At 43.5% G+C, this 18,430-nt stretch overlaps 2 protein-coding genes across 2 annotated transcripts in view; both read right to left on the bottom strand.

The window, feature by feature from the left end:
• Positions 1-622: 622 nt before the first annotated feature.
• On the bottom strand, positions 623-1,774 carry LOC149831571 (inhibitor of trypsin and hageman factor-like). Its single transcript, XM_090012125.1, has 2 exons — positions 1,704-1,774; positions 623-949 (listed from the first exon to the last, which is right to left on the bottom strand). The coding sequence occupies exons 1-2, from the start codon at positions 1,720-1,722 to the stop codon at positions 753-755; spliced, it is 216 nt and encodes a 71-aa protein (XP_089868251.1). The 5' UTR covers positions 1,723-1,774; the 3' UTR covers positions 623-752.
• Positions 1,775-5,884: 4,110 nt separating this feature from the next.
• LOC149831572 (GRF-interacting factor 1-like) overlaps positions 5,885-18,430 on the bottom strand; it is a 47,973-nt gene continuing 35,427 nt past the window's right edge. Inside the window, exons 3-4 of the mRNA XM_090013982.1 lie at positions 6,702-6,786; positions 5,885-6,619 (exon numbers count right to left, since the gene is read on the bottom strand). Of these exons, the coding sequence (XP_089870108.1) occupies positions 6,149-6,619; positions 6,702-6,786 (556 nt within the window). The 3' untranslated portion in view covers positions 5,885-6,148. The remainder of the gene's footprint in view (positions 6,620-6,701; positions 6,787-18,430) is intronic.

Genomic DNA, 18,430 nt, shown 5'->3' on the forward strand with positions numbered 1-18,430 from the left:
AGCCTGTCACTCGGTCTGGTTCAGGTCAGGCATAAAACTTTGACCAAACCTAACCCAAACTAATTTGGGTTCAGGTATGCCTGGAAACTGTAGATCATATAAGTTAACGGGTTTGGGTATGTATCGAGTACCGTATAATCAGGTTGGGTCTTCAATAGACCTGATGTAATCTGTTCTGGTCATGACAGGTTCGGGATTCATCTCTGGTCGGTATTCCAGATCCTCATTTTTTGTACTGTATTCATGATTGTCATGTATATTTTGAATTTGGTTTCATCCTTACCTCATTGGATATCATTCGAATCTGGACTTGGATTTGGATCCCTTCAAAGGGAAAGTAGCTTAGCTTGGATGAAGGTGTGGAAAACCTATTCACTCACCAGCATTTTAGGAATGTGGTTTCCCTTCTTCTATCTTATGATCTTATTATCATTTTATTAAATTTTTTCCTTCACTCAAAAGAGAGAGAGAGAGTGCCATCAAAGGGAAGGTTTGGTTGAGAAATCAATATCTAAAGAGCTGGACCAACCATACAACATTTGATTTGTCAAATTAATAGGTAATTATGAATAGTGAAACAAGTTTGTATTATGAATCCAGTACATGATTTTAGAGAAACAAATTTCCAAAATAATTTTAATTTATTGCAATTTATTGGCACTTACAAGGTTGTTGTAACACAACCATGACATTGTATAGCAAGCCAATTTATTCAGTTACCGTCGGCATGTTATTACATAGAAACGTCCCGTTTACCCTATACTGGGGACCTGAATAACTGTCCCATCCCTCTTGCTAACCCAAACCCATACCCTATCGCAGCGAAAATTTTCAATTACACTTGTACCTTCTTCAACAATATTGGCCTTCACATTAGGGTTCTCCCTCTCAATGGTGGTTGCTGCAATTTGCCCATACTTACCCAACAATTCTGGCCAAGAGCTCTTACCTGCAACAAAATTGTTTCATCTCCCTCGCATTAGCATCACATGGTCCAGCAGAAAAGCAGCAAAACAATGAAATAATACAATTGCTAGTTACTGTAAAGCCATACAACTGCACTGAAATTGGGGCAGTCCAAATCTGCCCCACAAAGACCCTAGACTTGCTGAAATGACCCAATCAAGATCTAGGCACGGCGGGCAGCTCTAGGATAGATGTTTGATATAGAGGGCTCCTTGTATTACGTCTTCTAGGAATTGATTACTCATCAATTCTTTTCATGTTTTTTCTAAACAAAGAAGGGTAATAAAATGTTTTGCTCTATTACTAATGCAATTCTTGATTCTATGATACCATATAGGGTGTTCTTTTCCATACATTTATATATATATATATATATATATATATATATATATATATATATATATATCAAAAGGTGGCTACCGTAATTCATAAAAGGTTTTGTCCAACGTCCCAAGTAGCTGCCACGTGGTGTGAGTTTGGGTCCCATTCTCTCCAGGTGGCAGCCACATGGCTTGGGTCAGGGTCAGGGGCCGGGCCAGGGCAAGTAGTTAGCAAAGCATTTGCCCGAGCAGTGGGGTGGTTTAGATACAGCTGGAAAATGAACGAAGAACAAAATGAAGACTCACCATGTCACCTACATGACATGAATAACTTACAATTTACAGAACAAACCTTTTCGTTCTGATGCAATACACCTATATATGTGACATGAATAATATATGGTCATCAAGCCATACCTTTGCAAAAGGATGCCATCTCTCTCTCTCTCTCTCTCTCTCTCTCTCTCTCTCTCTCTCTCTCTTTGAAGACTTTCACTTACGGTTATAGCAAGCCATTGGTAGTGGGTATTTATAGATTTGGCTTGATAGTTATCCTTACCTTTCCTAAGGTGGCGAATGCCTTGTTGGAGTGGTTTTCTTAAATATATATATATATTTCTTCAAAAAAGTATGCCTTGTTTGAATGTTGACTATGGTTTCCGTACGGTTCCAAACTTCGTGAAGGATTTTGTGGTCTTGCTCTCTCCTTATGCTTCCATTACGAAGGATGTATAAGTCGGTTTGATCCCATGGCTGAAGTTTCTAACCAGCTGGCCATCTTAATGAATGCCTTGTTGGAGTGGTTTTCTTAAATATATCTTCAAAAAAGTATGCCTTGTTTGAATGTTGACGATATTGCTCCAACCAATTCATACCTCTCTCTGTCTCTAATTGAAAAGGGTGTTGTGCATGTGTTGGACATTTACAGATTTGGTTTGATAAAGAGCACTGGGTTTTCCTCCCTCTGCTGGCGCTCCTTTTTAATTGGAACTTGACCATATTGGCTTACGGTTTACGCCTCTTCACGAGAGCTGATCTGGTAAGATGTCAAAATACTGTTATTTGAAAATCATGATTTTTGTGAAAGAAAAACACGATCAAAAGGTAATTCCTACCAAATTGACCTTTTTTTTTTTTTTGAAAGAAAGGTAATTTCATTAAAGTATTAAGAAGAATTGAAGTAATATAACGTTTCAGCATGTGATGAGATATCACTTGCTGAAATAAATTTATCAAAAAATTACATACCTGCAATGAAGGCAGTATCAAACCATCCAGCCAGTTAGAATACTTGGGTTTGAAAGATGACCCTTCTGGTTCTTGAGGGAGAGCGCCCCTACAAACATCCGGTTATCTTGCATATCCCTGCTGCTCCGGAACACCAAAACCAGCAGAGCAGCAGAGAGCCATATCCTACCGAAGAAAGCCCCAGCAGAAAAAAGTCTACAATAGACACCCGACCAGACACCATTACTGTATACATTGAGGTAGAGAATCCTGGCTCCCAGGAGGACAAGGCGTAACAGGTTACATGAGGCCCCTGATACAACTGCCCCCTTGCCAGTAGAACCTCCACCAATCTGATCACTTTTGAGCCAAGCACAAAATTTCAGGAATTTTAATGAGAATTTTTGTAAACAATACAAAATTTTCTATTCCCTGCGTTATTGGCCTGTGTGAGTGATTGTCTTAAGCTAGTGTTTTCAGCTTAACTTTGATACAGTCACAATTAGAGGCTAACTGATAAATAAATTAAGAAAGTTGATTAGTCAGTAATTGAATTAAGCTATTAATTTATTTGATTAAATAAATTAATTGGGTGGCTAATTACCTTGAAAAATCATAACTAACTATGCCAGTTAATAAAACCATAGTCAGTAGAAAATTTTAGCTAAGTATGAAATAAATAAAAAAATTAATTATTCTCTTGTGTGGCAAATTAAATTGATGTCTAACCGTCAATATTGGTGATGTTCCCTAATTAGGATTTATTAGTATATAATTATTAGACATTAAGCATTTATTCACTAATTGTAATTAATTAGTGACAGGTTGTTAATTAACAAGCAAATAATGTAAATTATACTTAAAGTATTAAGTGAATTTTTAAATTTTGACTTATAAATATAATTATTTTGTAAATGAGACCTAAGATGCAGATGATTAACAGATTCCAAAAAAATTGAATATTCTTGTGGATTTAGACCCACATCGGTTTGGTTTGGACTCAACTGGTTGAAAAATCCAAAAGGGGAACAAAGGAGAATTCAAACTTTTTTTAGGAGGGAGTGGGCGCACTTCACCCCATCTCCTCATAGGGTTTGAAAGCCTAAGAGGAAAGGTCGTGTGACCCATATGGGCTCTCTTTTGAGGAAAGGTCAAAATAGAGCTTTTCAAAAAGAGGAGTTTCACCTCTACTTTTTTGTTTTTTGCTATTCTAGTGAAAGCATGGGAGACATGCTTGTAAAGGGAGAGAGGTGGCTGGAGGCTGACCAATCTCAATCCTCCATCAACCCTACATCTTTACCTATTCCCCCCCCCCCCCCCCCATTTCATTTCTTATAAATCATGTTTTGAGAAAAAGGGGGGAAACACAATTCACTTTTTGTGAGGTGTCTCCTCCCTCCTCTTCTCTACCTTCTAAACTCTTCACAAGTCTCATTTCCCTGAAACAAGCAAGGGCATGACTGAAGGAGATCAATGACTACTTGTTGAGCGGCGTTTGTTATCCACCCTCCAACGTTTCATATGGGTGGGTAAGACCGAAGGTAGAGCGAATTCTTTGGTTAGTTGGACTCTTCTTGCACTGTCTCTCAATCTTGGTGGTTTGGGTATTCATAATCTCCATTTGACGTATTTGTAGAAAAGAAGGGAGGGTTGCTATTATTTTTGCTGAAAAATGCAACTTTTCTGGTTGACCTCAGAACTGGTCGGATAACACCAAATGGTGGAGTGGTTCGGGCGTTTGGAAGGGGTGGATCACGGTGATTGCTGAATTTATTCGGGTCATTCACATAGAAGTTGGTGATGGCTGCTCGACTCTGTTCTGGCAGGACCACTAAGTGGGGCGATGGTAAGCTTCGTGACACCTCCCCATCGCTGTACGAGGCTGTTAGAGGCAAGTTTTTACGTGTGGCGCAAGTTTGGTCGAGTCAAGAGGCAGCTTGGATATTTTACGGTGTAAGGATCCATCTCCACTTGTGTTTCAGCAATGGCCGTCCCTCATTGGCACCTTGTTGAGCCTCCTTCACAGTAATCGCGAGGATAGCACCTTATGTATGCTTGCGAGGGGCGGTGAATTCATCACTGCACAGTTTTATCGCTTCTTGGGGGGCCCGTCGGTGCAATGGCTCTCCTATAAGGCCTTATGGGGAGGGGGGCTTCCTAGCAGGGCCTCATTACTGGGTTGGCAGATCATGATCGGGAGGGTCAATACGGAGTTGAGACTGAAAGATTAAGGGTTGTCACCTGGCAAGGAGGAATCAGCTTCCCATCTTTTTTGGGATTGCGTTTTCTTGCGCGACATGATTGAGCAGGCTTGGGGCGATATGGGCTGCGACTGGGGGGGGGGGCTTGTCTTCCCAAGGGATATCCTCATTGCGCCACATCTCCACCCGAAAGGGAAGCGTTGGTTGTTCATCTAGCGGGTGTGGATCCTCCCTGCATGGAAACTGGTGTGGAGTGGGAAATAATAGTATTTTTAGAGGTGTGTGCTCGGATCTCTATGCCTGTTTAGACTCACTGCGCTGGACCATAACGGATAGAGCGCACAGGAAATGGCCGGCCACACAGCTGGACTGGATCGGTAGGCGTCGAGCTTTTGTTTGATGAGTGTTGGGTTTTCTGTGCTCCTGTATTGTATCCGGGATGGGGACAGCACCGGATTCGGGCTCTTTTCTGTTTCAACTCTGCTTTTTTTACTGATCACCCCGCACTGCTTTCTTTGTTCTGTACTGCTGCTGCAACTGCTATGTTTTCTTTCTCGCTGTGGTGGTGAGAAATTGATGTATTTATTTTATCTGATTTTCTGTATCTGCAGCAGTCTGTGATACCTCATCACTGTCTGTTGGCATGTATTTTGCTCTGTATTTCTTATTTTCACCAATGATACTTCTTTCAATAAAAAAAGACTGATTGGACTCATGGGGAAATATGGGTCAATGGGATTCATTGGCAGATGTATTAAATGTGGTTCAGTCGAATTGCTCCGAAACCCCAATATAAAGAAGTCCAATAATTAATATGGTTCAGTGGCATTGCACACTGAACCCCAATTTCAACAAAGTCCAATAAGAGCTTTAGTCTGCCAAGCTTTCTCATCAGCAAACACTTTAAGTTTCCAGTATTCTTTCATTTGTACATAAGCCAAAATATGTTTTTTTTCTCAACTACAGAAGAGCAACAACTACCATCGGGGGGGGGGGGGCCGGGGGGCGGCTCCACTTGTCTGGTAGGAGCAGCTAGTGCACGTCACCTTGTGTTGGGACGTTGCAGGTTCAAAACCCAATGGTATAGTTGTATAACTGGTAGGGGGTCTGCCTAACCCCAGCTTGCCTTTTAAAAAAAAAACTACCATCAGACAGTCATTCATGTACATATTTGCAATGCTAAAGCATCCTTCCATCAGATAGAAACTACAAACTTACAAAGCAAGAACATAAGTCAAGCATGTCTCAACCAAACAGGTTACCAAGACTCACCACCTTGACAGAAACTAAACCATTAGCAAGTATGAGCACACCAAAGATCCAGTCTAGGCAAAGAAGACAGGTCATGTTCTCTAATACTGCTTTCAGTAATCTTGACATTGGGATGACGTCATGGGCACCTATAGATCTTCTCTGGAACTCTCTACAACAAGTTCAGTTACCCTCCCCTTCAGGGCCCTTGAGATATAAAGGCTCAGTGCCATCTCCAGTCTGCGCACCAGGGGTCCCACCTCGCCCATCAGCAGATCCTGAGATTGAAATGTCTCTGCCCGCTACATCCTGCTTTCCAGCTCCACGTTGCTCCATGGCAGTAGCTCTTCCAGCAGACTGAATAGCTTCACCAGATCCAGCTGAGCCGCGGCCAAAGTCAGGGAAGCCACCAGTGGATATTGGTCCACCGACACCCAAGTTAGCCTCACCATGCAACATATGAAGACCACTGTTACCAGTGGGGTTCATGCCAAGTTGGCTATGTAATGCTTGCTGCTGCTGTAATGCAGAGAGAGACTGCTGAGCATACATCATCTGTGATCGGGCACCCATCAGTGATTGGGGGGTCAACGCTTGAGCTTGTTGGTGTTGCAGATAATGGGCACCAGGCTGCATGACCGCATTGGGAGGAAACTGCGAAAAAAATAAATAAAAGATTTTGTGTGTTCATTCCCTTAGGCACCTTCATAGAATTCAATGCCTGAGAGGATGTTACCTGTGCATGCATCACAGGGGGCTGTGGCTGAGCATCAGCAATGGCAGCCAAGTACATCAGATTCTGCTGAAGCCTTGCTTGATATCTGCAATCGAGATCAAAAGGATCAGCAGATGGAAGCTTCATGCATATGTTTACAAAGAATTATGATTTTTAAGACTCTAAGATGCAAATGGATTATTAGCACTATTTCAACTACAAGGAAAAAATCTCAAAAAATTGAAGGATTTCCCAACATCCTTAGATGATAATCGTATGGAACTAAGGTAGAAACACACAATCGTGAAACATTTAAAATTATTATTTATGCACTTGCAACCAGATTTGTTCCCGCCTTAATTCTGGAAACTTCTCATGGCAGGTTGGCAATTAATCCAAACTCGAACCAACACAGGATTGGGTGTGACAAGTATTCTCGAAAGCTCCAGCACAGAAAGCAAGTTAATTTTCAGAAAAACTGAAATACCAGCTATTTTGCTAGGGATTTCGACATGGAGATTTTTAAGAGGATAAAATTTTGGTAAATCTCCTCAAATCAGGGATTCAAGAATATCACAATTCTAAATCCCTATGTTCTTTATTATCTCTGACTCCATGAATACAAACTGCACCTCAAACACCTCAAGGTGACATTGATGTGGGTCCTATGGTTGTACGTGCTATGGAATTGATGTCATTGTGATTATAATAGCTAGAATATTTGTATATTGATCTCCAGGAATGGAAAGTTGAATGAATCAGGACTATGAAACCCAGATTAGTTGTAAACTGGCTTCCAAGACTAATGGACCAATGATAAAAAAAATGGAAAATAAGAAAAAAATGGATTCAACATATGGCCTTGAAGCAAATCAGCACAAGAATCAATACTAAGAAGCAATTGCAGTAACCAACTCAACTTTAGGCATATCAAATTCAAACGTGTATGAACTTGCATGTGAGATAGACACAAAGTTCAATAATTTTAATTCATCCAATAGAGAACCAATTGTTGACTAAAAAGGCTTTTGCATTTACTTAATCAGATGTGCTTCAGACTCTTGTTTATATTCTTATCATAGCAATCAATATTGACTAGGAAATCGAGACACTCCACCCTTGCCTCCTGCCATCGTAAGATCTTGAGACACCCCCAAGTCCCCAACCCTCCCATCCAGAATAGATGTGGCCTTAATCCAGGCCCCTCTTCGCTGCAAGCCCTCCACCCTGTGTTCCTGATGCAGAGCAGGACCGACCCGGATCCATACCGCATGACCCAGGCACGGCCAGGGAACCCGGCTCCCATGGGATGGACGATCGGACCCAGGTGATGGATCCGATCGCGAGTCCGGCACCACGATGCAGGGACATGCCCCTGCGCACTTATGCCAGGCGAGCGAAGAATGGAACAACGCACGTCAACAGCCCCAACAAAAGTTAAGAGCATCGGGTCTCGGTCCCGGGTTCCAGATCCGAGATTCAAACCCGATGCGCAGCCTATTAAGTGCCCAGCCCTAGGGTTACGTGAAGTTGAAGAAATTTGAAGATTTGTTCATTTCTTTTTACTGTTTTCTGTTTTGCTGCCAGCATTTGTTCTTCTGCAGCCATTATTTCATTCCTTATTTTCTCCATTATTCTTCATTGTAATTTTTTCCTTTCAATAAACAAGTTTAGTAGCATCGGAACTCCGATCCTCGCTGCATCAAAGTGGTATCAGAGCACCAGGCCTCCTCCTTGGTTAACAGCATGGCGCAAGAGGCGAGGAACCATCCTACGAACGAGAAGGAGCGTGAGGAATCGGATACCGTCAACGAAGATCTGATGATGTGCATGATCGACATGATGACGAAGATCCAAGAGAACATGTTGCGCGTAAGTAAGGATGTGGCGGGTATGTCCAAGCGACTGGATGTAGTAGAGGGCAGGATCATGGCCCTCGAATCATCGGTGGAGGCGCGCGACGCGGCCATGCTGAAGAGGAACACCAGATTAAGCAACACCCTTGAGTCGGCATCTACGGCCTTCACCCAAGCAAGGTCCCTGCCATCACAGGACATCGTTGGCCTCTCAAGTGTTGTGGCGGTCGACCCATGCCCAGCGAACCTCCACCTGTCAGCCGTGCCACCGGAGTTCATCGAAGCGAGCCTGCACAGGGATGCCGGCCGCACGATCCCCCAGCAATCGGTACCATCTCTGCAATCTTTCTTGTTAACAGCGATCAATCAAAACTGCAGTGCCTACCCACCGGGGCGAACGACCGTCGATGGGTCTCCCGTAGCCGGCTTGAGCATGACACCATGGCCACAACCGGCGGTCCAAACCCCGCTAGCCAGAAAAGGCTTGCGTGAACCAAACCCAACGTTGGGTCGAGCCTCCAGCACGATCCCGACGGCGGGTGATGGTGTTGGTTTTCCACCCGCTTAGGGCCCGCTCATGGAGGGTCGTTTGCAGCCAATCAGTGGGCTTGGGGAGATGCAATCATGTGGGCCAGTCTGGACCTGATAGGGTCTGGCCCAGAACTAGGTATAGTGGGGCCCAGACCCGGGTCCCGGGGACCGCCCTTTGGGTCCCCGGGATCGGGTCCTAGCCTCGAACCCCTTCGTCCAGCCTACCCAGTTGGCCCGATTCAGGGTTTGTCCCGGATCTGGCCCAACCCAACCGTTTTGACCCTAGCATGAGATCTGAGACTGACCCAGACCTGCATCGAACCCAGACGAAGCTCCTGTTTTACTTTGAGCCAGGTCAAAACCAGACCCATAATCATATGGATCGTGGGTCGAGTTCAAACCAAGCCTTTTACCCCCACAACTCGATCACAGATCCAACCTATCCAAATCTGGGTCCGACGATTACTTTAGGGTCACACCCGATCCAAATCCAATCGGGTTCAAATTCAAATTACAATCAACACCAAATCCAAAACCCCTACCCAAACCCAAATCCAACTCAAATCCGAACCCATTATTCTACCCAAATCCAGACCCTTATTCCAATCCAAAATCCAACCCACATACCTTATCCAAATCCAAACCCAAACCCTAACCCAAACCAAACCTATCATCCAAATCCAAACACTAACTCTATTACACACCCAGTCCCTCCACCTTTGTTGGGGCCACCTCCTCCACTAGATCCTCAGCAGCAATTTCAGCCAGTTCCTCCTCCTGCTCGGAACCAACTGAGACCGCCTCCAGCAACAACAGTACAGGTACAACGTGAGCCGACGCGCCCAAAGCACCAACCATAGGGTGATAGAGATCGACGCCCTCAACAACACGTTGATCGAGATAGCGATGACGAGGATTTTCTTGACTTGGAGGACGACATCTTCTGGCATGAGCACCCTCCAGGGATAGTAAATCGTCGTCTGCACAGGGCACAGGAGCACTCCACCACCTACGGGTGAAGCTGGACCGTCCAGAGTTCACGGGACGATTCGACGCTGAGCAGTTCTTCGACTGGGCCTACGTAGTGTAGTTTTTCTTCGACTACCACACTGTGGCTGAGCACCGTCGTGTCTCTCTAGCGTCCACTCGATTGAGGGGCCTAGCGCAGACATGGTGGGTGGAGCTGCAAAGGTCGAGGGAACGGCAGGGGCAAGAGCGCGTGTAAACATGAGAAGAGATGCAGAGATTGATGCAGTCCAAGTTCGTACATTCAGACCATGCCGAGAGAGCCTACAAGGAGTACCTGACCCTACGTCAAGGCACCTGTACCGTGGCGGAATACACTGTTGAGTTCTATTGTCTATCCTTGCGAGTGCAAATCGAGGAGACCGCCCGCCAGCAGGTCGCGAGGTACATTTTTGGTCTCCGTCCTGCTATTTCTGATGATTTCAGTTGTGTCAGAGTCGAGTCATTGAATCATGCCAGCAGTTATGCCATGAATGTGGAGGAAAAATTGAAAAGAAGGCAGGAATATAGAGTCACCCGGAGTGACCAGTCCAGTCGACCCAAGTCGAGTTTCCCAACCAGGGGAGCGAGCTCCCCTAGGAAGGAAGACTCAAGTCCACCCCAAGAGTAGACCCTAGCAAGCCTGACCAGCATACCATACTAGATCCAAGGCCAAGCCTAGTGAGTCTACCATCTGTTGTTTTAGGTGTCAGAGTTAGGACACGTAGCATCCAAATGTCCCACCGTGAGAACGAACGCCCATTTCATCGAGGGTGTTGTTGAGTCGGCATCCGATAGTGAGAGTGAGGGTGAGTCGTCGGTTGAGGGAGAGAATGAGAGGGAAGTCATGGAGTTCGACGGTAACGTTGAAAATTTGTTGTCCATCCATCATGTTTTGACCACGCCCCGAGAGTCGACCCTTGCAAAATGGTTGCGAAACAATATTTTTAGAACTCGGTGCAACTGTGAGGGGCATGTGTGTGATGTTATCATTGACACCGGGGCTTGTGAGAACATGGTTTTCAAGAGTTTTGTGTCTACCCTGAATCTGAAAACGGAAAAAATTGTCCCAACCATACAAGATGGCGTGGTTCAAAAGAGGGAACGAGGTCCCCATTACCCAGCATTGTCTAGTTCGGTTCTCTATGAAGGAGCATTACCACGATGAGGTATGGTGTGATGTAGCCCCTATGAGTGTGTCATATTCTTTTGGGACGTCCTTGGCAGTTTGATCGCAAGACCATTCACGATGGCCGTAGGAACACGTACTCATTTATTTTTAAGGGTCATAAAATAATCCTTCTCCCTATCAAGGAGACTGGTTTTCCCACTGTGGATAAGCCTGAGCGAGTTCCCCAGCTCGCGGGCCTATCATACCGGACTTTCTTGAGCCATTATAGGGAGGATGGTTATTGTTATGCCCTGGTGGCCAAACTGTCTATGAGTACGTCGTTGCCCATTCCAGCGGACATCGCACCCCTTGTCGAGGAGTTTCGCGATATTATGCCAGACGACCTTACTGATGGCCTACCTTCGATGAGGGTGGTGCAGCATGCCATCAATTTGGTCCCGGGGTCGAGTCTACCTAACCTCCCCGCGTATCGCATGAATCCATCTGAACATGTTGAGCTGTTGAGACAGGTTCAAGAGTTACTGCAAAAGGGTTTCATTTGTGAGAGTGTGAGCCCTTGCGCAGTGCCCGCCCTTCTCACTCCTAAGAAAGATGGATTCATGCACATGTGTGTCGACAGTAGAGTGATCAATCGCATCACTGTCAAGTACCGTTTCCCCATTCCCTGGTTGGATGACATGTTTGATATGTTGGCTGGTGTCTCCATTTTCTCTAAAATCGATTTAAAAAGTGGGTACCACCAAATCTGTATCCGAGAGGGGGATGAATGGAAAACGACATTCAAGACACGTGATGGGTTGTATGAGTGCCTACTCATGTCATTTGGGTTATCAAATGCCCCGAGTACTTTCATGAACATGATGACCCAAGTGTTGCATCCGTGTATAGGGAAGTTTGTCGTAGTATACTTTGATGATATCTTGGTCTATAGCTCTTCGTTGTCTGATCATTTGAATCATTTGGGTCAAGTCCTAGAGATTTTAAGGAAGGAGAAGTTGTATGTTAATGCCAAAAAGTGTGAGTTTATGACGTCAAGTGTGGTATTTTTGGGTTTTATTGTGTCGTCTGATGGAGTTAATGCGGATCCCGCCAAAGTCCGTGCGATTGTAGAATGGCCTACCCCAAGGACTATAGGAGAGGTCTGTAGTTTCCACGGGCTAGCCACTTTCTACCGTCGTTTTGTGAGAAACTTTAGCACCCTCATGGCCCCTATCACGGAATGCCTAAAGGGTATTAGTTTCCATTGGACTTCGGCCACGGGCAAAGCTTTCACACTCATCAAAGAGAAAATGACTAGTGCTCCCGTCCTAGCCCTTCCTGACTTTAGCGCAGTCTTTGAGGTTGAGTGTGACGCCTTTAAAGTGGGAATTGGTGCCGGCTTGAGTCAAAACCGCAAGCCCATGGCTTTCTTTAGTGAAAAGTTGACTCAAGCGAGGTGCCAGTACTCCACTTATGATGTCGAATTTTATGCAGTTGTGCAAGCCCTTCGTTATTGGAGGCATTATCTCATTTATAAGGAGTTCGTCTTGTACACGGATCATGAGGCGTTGAAGTATTTAAATAGCCAAAAGAAGTTGAGTGCTAGACATGTCAAGTGGGTCAGTTTCTTGCAAGAGTACACTTTCATGATTCACCATCAATATGGTACTCTAAACAAGGTAGTTGACGCACTTAGCAGAAAGAATAGTCTTTTGATGACTATGTCCGTGCAGGTCATTGGGTTTGAGCAATGCAAGGAGTTGTACCCAATGGACCCTGATTTTCAGCAGGTCTGGGAAGTGTGTCTCTCCTCTGCCAGCACAGCAGACCCACGGTTCGTTATACATAACGGTTACCTCTTTCGAGGTAATAAGTTATATGTGCTGACATTCTCTCTTAGGCTACAATTGATTTTCGAGTTACATGAAGGGGGACTAGCTGGGCATTTTGGACATGATAAGACGTTCGCTCTGTTAAATGAATGTTACTTTTGGCCCAAAATGCGCAAAGATGTTGTTAAGTTTGTCCAGAGTTGTCGAGTATGTCAAGTGTCCAAGGGTCGACGGCAAAATAGTGGTTTTTACACTCCTTTGCCCATCCCTGAGAGGCCTTGGGAACACGTTTTCATGGATTTTATTGTGGGTCTTCCCAGAACCTCGCATCGTTTTGATTCCATCTTAGTTGTGGTTGACCGATTTTCCAAAATGGCTATCTTTGTCCCGTGTAAGTAAACCACTGACGCCTCATTAGTAGCCTCGTACTACTTCAAGAACGTTGTTCGCTTTCATAGATTGCCTCACACGATCACCTCAGATCGTGACACTCGCTTCATGAGTCATTTTTGAAAATCGTTATGGGCCTTATTGAAAACCAAGCTCCAATTCAGCAGTGCATACCACCCGTAGACCGATGGCCAAACCGAAGTCATAAACCGCACCTTAGGGAACCTACTCAGGAGTCTAGTTGGGGAGAATGTCAAACCAAGCCAAGTTCGCCTACAATAGTTCCATCAACAGGTCCACAGGCAAGTCACCTTTTCAAGTGGTTTATGGTCGTTCACCAACACATGTAGTAGATCTAGCACTTGTGTCTAGTCTCCAAGACCTTGCCCCAGACGCATTTGATGTCGTTGAGTACATGCATGATATTCACAGACAAGTCAGAGCGAAGCTTGTTGAAAGTTCTGAAGCTTACAAAGCCTTTGTGGACCAGGGTCGTCGAGATGTCTAGTTTCAAGTAGGACAGTTAGTGTGGGTTTACCTGCGTCCTGAGCGTTTCCCAATAGGTACTTATGGTAAGTTGAGTCCTAAGAAGCATGGCCCCTTCAAGATCCTCCGACGATTGGGTCTAAATGCCTACCTCCTTGAATTGCGCGAGGACTGGCACATTTCGCCTATCTTCAATGTGTCTGATCTATACGCTTACTGTGGTGACAACAAGTCATCAGAGCCGACTTCTTCCCAACCAAGGGAGAATGATGCAGAGCAGGACCGACCCGGAACCATACCGCATGACCCATGCATGGCCAGGGAACCCGGCTCTAATGGGATGGACGATCGGACCCAGGTGATGGATCTGATTGTGAGTTCGGCACCACGATGCAGGGACGTGCCCATGCGCACTTATGTCAAGCGAGCGAAGAATGGAACAATGCATGTCAACTCCCCAACAAAAGTTGAGAGCATCGGGTCTCGGTCCCGGGTTCCGGATTCGAGATCCAGACCCGGTGAGCAGCCTATTAAGTGCCCGGCCCTAGGGTTCCGTGAAGTTGAAGAAGTTTGAAGATTTGCTCATTTCTTTTTACTGTTTTCTATTTTGCTGCCAGCATTTATTCTTCTGCAACCATTATTTCATTCCCCATTTTCTCCATTATTCTTCATTGTAATTTGTTCCTTTCAATAAACAAGTTTAGTAGCATCGGAACTCCGATCCTCGCTGCATCAGTTCCCTAACATAAGCTAGATCTTTAAAGATCATTCCTCTTTGTGGCCATTGCATCATCAATGAAGAGCATTCCCATGTCTAACCTCTGCAGACGGAATGAATCCTGCCTTAAAAAAGAAAGACCATCGCCTATAGTACAAATCAAATGCCTCTTAAAGTGGAGGGTTTTGCACCACTGAAACCACAAATCACCATTGTGAAATGGGAGCCCTTGAACCTTTTCAATAAGCCATATTAAACTCCTTTCACCCTATTGGATCTCAGCCTAAGTCACTCGGACTCGGCTATAAGGTCGACGCACCCGCGTCTATACGCCCCGACACGGGTGCGGTCACTGGTGCGACTTCAGACATGGGACGGACACGGTCAACCAAGTGTCAAACTCGGTCAACGCACTGGGGTTGAGTCTGTCCACATTTTGGACTCGGTCAACTTTGACCGAGTCTATTTTTGTTCATTTTTAGGGCAAAAGACATAAAAACTAAAAAAAATGAACTTTTTATATATTTTTTTAAATATATATATATAGTCGTATCCCCGTGTCCAAAATTTTTGAAATTGCTCCGCACCTATATCACACCCGTACCCTCACCCATATGACATAGATCTCAGCCAATGTTGTTGAAAGCATGCTTCAAGACACAAAAAGTGTGCCTCGCCTAAAGGTGAGGCAACTTTGAGCCTTGAGGTGCACTTAAAAAGCCCAAAGCCCACGAGGTGCACGCCTCGTGTCAAGGCATGCCTCCGCTTTTTGGGACCCCCATTTGACCCTAAATTAAGCGGAGGCCCAAGTACTTAGGTCTCTCCCTCTCTCTCTCTCTCTCTCTCTCTCTCTCTCTTGATATTAGCCATTCTCTTTCTAGCCTCATTGATGTGTTAAGTATAAAGTTGGTTCTAGTTTTCTTTTTTTGCCATTCTTGTTTTTTATGTTAGCTAATATGCATTTTCTAATGCTGACATGATTTGAGAAATTTGATGGTTAGAGATTTTGTTACTTAATTTTTTGTTAAATGCTTATATTTTATTTCTTAGATACCTACATAGATCAAGTTGTTGCATTAATGTTATTTTTACATGTTAATCTCATATTTTTTGGTATTTATTTGAGATTTTCTATTTCTTATTAGTTGTTGCTTCATCAATAAAGCATTTCTTTTATTTATTTGTATTTTTAGATATTTTTTGAAGTTTTCAAAAAAAAATTGAGGCTTATGCTTTACGCCTCGCTTCAGTTTTTTGTTGGAGCTCCTCGCTACACCTCAATGCTTTTCACAACATTGAATACTCCCAAAACTGATAAGACCTCTCTCTAACTCTGGTTGATATGAACCTCCCATTAACTCTACTTAGAACACATCACCAACACAAGGACATCACCTCACCCTGTCCCAAGAATCCTTATCTCAGCAAAAGACTGTGTGAGTTTCTCAATGAATCAGTGAATTGGAAACCTAAGTAATTTCAAGGACCCAAGCCTCGGGGAGGTTGGTCCTACGAATTCCAACAAGCGGAGGGCATGAAGCACGCTCGAGCGAGGGAGGCGCACAACACAAGGGAAGTGAGCAGCATGGGGAGAGAGAGACGTCTCTCCTGAACGAATGCTCAAAGGGGGACATCTGGTGGCAGGTAGGTCGACGGCAAGGAAAGGGAGGAAAGGTATTCCCTTCGGGTTGATGATGTTAAAACCTATGTAATAATACCATAATACCCGATAGGGGTATTATGGTCATTTCACAAAGTACCCCATAGGGGTACTTATTTTGTTTCTCTTATTTTACTATTTTTTATTTTTATTTTTATTTTTAAAATTGTATTTTTTGGATACCGAAAAGGGGCCCCACAATGGAGTCGTTGGGGCCCCCAACGACTCTATTGGGAGCCCCTTTGGTCTCCTTTTCTTATAAATAGGGGGAACCCCCCATGTATGTTTTATTGCTCTTGAGAGCTCCTCTTCAATAATAGTGATATTATTTTTCATGTGTGTAGCCTTTTTATAAGGCCTTTCGTATATCCCTTAGTGGATTTTCTCTCTTATGCTTGTTGCATTTGTCCATGTGGGACATAGTGAATGCTTTAGCATTCTTGGATTCTTCCGCATATTTCATTACATGGTATCAGAGCCATACGATCTTCTAAGGTAAAATCGTGTATCTCTCTACTTTTTTTTTCTCTCACCTCCATTTTGTAGCAATGGAAGTCAAGATCGATCTATCATTCAAGCTCAATGGGAAAAATTACATGATGTGGGCATCCGCAATGGAGAATAATCTCAAAGGGAAGAAGCTTTGGGGTTATGTAATGGGGACCATTCCGGAACCCCAACTTAAGCTCACAAAGATGGAAGAAGATCAAGAGAAAGCACTTGAAGGCGATGCTCGTCCAAAGGCTATTGAAGACTATCATCATCAAATGGAAGATTGGGAGAGTAACCATGCAAAAATCCTAGCATGGTTTATGAATAATGTTGAACTTAAGGTATGTGCAAATATTGCTAAATTCCGCTGGGCAAATGAAGCTTGGTTTTTTATGAAGGGTATGTTTACCCAAAAGGATCTTGCAAGAGCTTATTTTTTGCAAGAAAAAGTGAGAACCACAAAACAAGGTGACATGAGCATACAAGACTATTATAGTGCTCTAAATCCTTTCTGGGATGAATTGGCTCTTTTAGAGCCTAAATGGGTATCTATGGAGGATGTGGTACTAAGACAAAAACAAATGGAACAAGATAGATTGTTTCAAATTTTATTTGGGCTTCGTCCCGAATTTGAACAAGTTAGATCCTTACTCCTCCATAGATCCACGTTTCCTCCCTTAGAAGAGGCTATTGCCGAGATTACTCAAGAAGAGACTAGACATAATATGGGTAAAAGCATTAATGAAGTCTACTCCTTTTCCTATTAGATCCTTTGTGACAACAAGACCTTTTGAATTGGTGCATTCCGATGTTTGGGGGCCATCTCCGGTTCTATCTAAAGGTGGTTATTCATATTATGTTACTTTTATTGATGATTATACTAGATATGTATGGATTTATTTTCTTAACTTTAAATCGGAAGTTTTTAACTTCTTTAAAGAATTCCATGCAAAAATTCAAAATCAATTTCAAAGTCAAATATCCATTCTTAGATCCGATTCGGGTGGAGAGTACTTATCAAATGATTTTCAATCATATCTAAAACAACATGGCATTTGTCATAAAAAATCTTGCCCAAGAACTTCTCAACAAAACGGTCTAGCGGAAAGAAAACATAGGCATATTTTGGAAACCACTAGATCCTTACTCATTTCTAAAAATATTCCTAAAAAATTTTGGGCCGAAGCCGTGTTAACCTCCACCTATTTAATCAATAGGATGCCATCTTCAAAATTGAATAATATCTCTCCTTATGAAAAACTTTTTAATATGACACCCGACTACAATCGTCTTCGGATTTTTGGGTGTAAATGCTTTGTTCTTTTACATAAAAGAGATAAATTGTCACCTAAAGCAATAGAATGTGTATTTTTAGGATATGGTGAAAATCAAAAAGGCTATAGATGCTTTGATCATAAAAACAATAAGTTATTTGTATCCAAAGATGTAACCTTTTTAGAAGATGAAAATGGATTTGACATATTGGAAAAATCAAATGAAATTGATTATATGTTTATCAATGATCTTTTAGAAGATTCAAATGATGACTCTTTGAGTCATCCGGAAATTTTAGAAAATACTCATGATTCTCATGATAATGATGTATCACCAACTAATGGTGACAATCTCCAAGTATACACTCGGCGTGAGGAAGCCCAACCTATTAGTG

The sequence above is a fragment of the Nuphar pumila genome, chromosome 7, assembly GCF_984573655.1.
Source record: "Nuphar pumila chromosome 7, dmNupPumi1.hap1.1, whole genome shotgun sequence".
NCBI lineage: Eukaryota > Viridiplantae > Streptophyta > Magnoliopsida > Nymphaeales > Nymphaeaceae > Nuphar > Nuphar pumila.